The sequence below is a fragment of the Microtus ochrogaster genome, linkage group LG1, assembly GCF_000317375.1.
Source record: "Microtus ochrogaster isolate Prairie Vole_2 linkage group LG1, MicOch1.0, whole genome shotgun sequence".
NCBI lineage: Eukaryota > Metazoa > Chordata > Mammalia > Rodentia > Cricetidae > Microtus > Microtus ochrogaster.
In genome coordinates this window covers 57,485,390-57,487,947 of record NC_022027.1, presented here as the reverse complement: position 1 = coordinate 57,487,947, position 2,558 = coordinate 57,485,390, and the positions used below count along the sequence as shown (strand labels likewise).

Sequence of the window (2,558 nt, the reverse complement as noted above, 5' to 3'; positions counted from 1 at the left end):
AGGACAATCAAAGCTACACAGAGAAAAAAAAAAAAAAAAAAAAAAAAAAAAAAAGATTTACCTTTATTTTATGTGTATGGGTGATTTGCCTGTGTGTCCATCTGTCCAGCACATGAATGCCTGGTCCCTCGGAGGGCATAGAAAATAGCCTGAACTGTAGTTGCAGACAGTTGTGTGCCATTATGTGGGTGCTGGGAAATGAACCTGGGTTCTCTAACCATTAAGCGCCCCTTCTTTTTCTGCTTTCTAAGTTTCTATCAGTTTTTAAAAAGTTGACTTATCCAAGTAAAAAAATTAAAAGTTCTAAATAAAAATTTATGCTCATGGAAAAAAAAAATTAAAAGTTCTCCTAAATTATCTTCAGATAGTATAATGATTTCATTCCTTGTTAACATTCAAGTAACATATAAAATTTCCTGCCTACTATATAGGCAATATAAATATTTTCCATTTACAAACCATAAAATATTACAAATATTCTCTTAACAGATCAAAAAACATACTTTTGCTTTTGACTGTGTAAGTTCAAAGTGCACAGACTCCATCCTCGTCATCAGGGAATGATTCTGGGTGACCAAACAAGCATTCTGTTGCCTAAGTTTATTAAGTTTCTCTCGAAGGCTTTTAACCTCTTGATCCATAGAAGCAGATGAAAAAGAAACCTGAAAAAGAAGAAAATAACAATGTACATTAAATTCTTTGATGTTTATATATAATTAATAGAAAACGGCAACAATTACCATTAAAATCATTGAACTCAGCGCAATGAACATTAGTGAATATTGATAAAAACAAAAGAGAGACAACATTCCTTTCCACTTGTAGTAGTACAAATTAAGTATACACTGGCAAAAGAATCAACAGTATCACTCCTGAGTATAAATATGATAGAAATCTTTGTATTTCTGCACCTAAAGATACTCACAGCTACCCTGCATACAGAAGAGAATATGGAGAAATACATATGCCAACCAAGATGAGACAAAATATTCTTTAACTTATGCATGTATTTTACTATGCTGTTAAATATATCTTATAATACATTTTCAATGTTATTTTCAAAATTTTGAGGAACATATATGTATAGACTATAAAGTCAAGCTACATAAAAGAAAAAGCATATAAAAATACATCCTGCCATCCTTAGTAACTGTTTTTCAGATTAACTTTTTTTTGAGACAAGTTCTCTAACCCAGGTTGACCTCAAATTCCTTATATATGCAAGAATGACTATAAACTTCTAATCCTCCTGCCTCTCTTTGTTTTGTTTTTTACTGTTTTATGATTTTCAAGACAGGGTTTCTTTCTGTAACAGTCCTAGCTGTCCTGGAACTTGCTCTGTAGACTAGACTGTCCTTGAACTCCCATAGATCCGCCTGCCTCGGCCTGGAATTAAAGGCGTGTGCAACCACTGCCTGGCTCTGCCTCTAACTCTTGAGTACCAGGGTTATTGGACAAAGTCATCATGCCCAATTTATGAGGTACTCAAAGCAATTCTCCTACCTCAGTCTGTGAAGTGCTAGCATTATAGACATGAGCCACGACCTGCCTGACATCTTACTTTAACTTTATAGTTTAGCTTTCTAGTGGTTCCAAACATATATAAATAATTACTCAATTGCCTTTTCTCTTTATACAAAAACTCTCATACTTCATATTTTCTTATTTAAATAATATAAACTAACAATTTCTCCATAACAAATATATTGGAAAACTCAGTTTTCCTCCTAACTGCAGAGTTTTCACTGCATGAAAGATTAGGATGTAAAAGGTACAATTATGGAGCTGGGGAGATGGCCCAACAATGAAAACACTGGTTGCTCTTCTGAAGGACCCTGATTCAATTCCTAGCATCCACATAGAAGCTCACAATGCGAAGTTACTATCTATAACCTGGTTGCAAGAGATCCAATACCCACTTTTTACCTCCACGACATAACTGCAGGCAAAACACTCATGCACATATAATAGTACTGAAAAAGAACAATTATATTCCCATCTCAAACACTGTAGTCAAAGACTACGGATAACATGCAAAGAAAAATCATTTTAAATAGGTATAAAAAATAATAACCTTATCTCTTGTCTTCTTTTGATAATCAGTACTACCAGACATTTTACAAACTTTCTTATAAGGTGGATACTTTAAAAGTCCCAGGCGGCTAGGTTGAGTAAGCTCTTCCAAAATAAGCCTTTCAGATCTTGAAGGATTGCAGACATAATCAGAATTTTCACTTGGACTAACACTACAGAACAAAGAAAAATTATACTTCAGTCTGACAATAGTTTTCACCACAAATTTCTGCATATACTAATCAGAAATTAGATCCACAGCTATGAGCATAACTGTAAACAGAGGTAGAGATTTTCTTTTGCCTGACTGCCCAGTCCCAAATAAGCACATAAACACTTGTCAATCTATTTCCTGAATCTCCTTTACTTCAGGAGTGGAAAAAAAGCAGCTACAATAATGAAAGATTAATAAAAATTATGAATATATAGTTTATACTGATTCCTGATATGTTAAAGATGTTTGGGTTTTGCTTCATTTTGTTTAT

At 33.5% G+C, this 2,558-nt stretch overlaps 1 protein-coding gene across 1 annotated transcript in view; it reads right to left on the bottom strand.

Moving 5' to 3' along the window:
- Window positions 1–2,558, bottom strand: part of Ccdc18 (coiled-coil domain containing 18) — a 113,988-nt gene that overhangs the window by 109,513 nt on the left and 1,917 nt on the right. The window contains exons 2-3 of the mRNA XM_026785039.1: window positions 2,075–2,246; window positions 504–662 (exon numbers count right to left, since the gene is read on the bottom strand). Coding sequence (XP_026640840.1) covers window positions 504–662; window positions 2,075–2,246 — 331 coding nt within the window. The remainder of the gene's footprint in view (window positions 1–503; window positions 663–2,074; window positions 2,247–2,558) is intronic.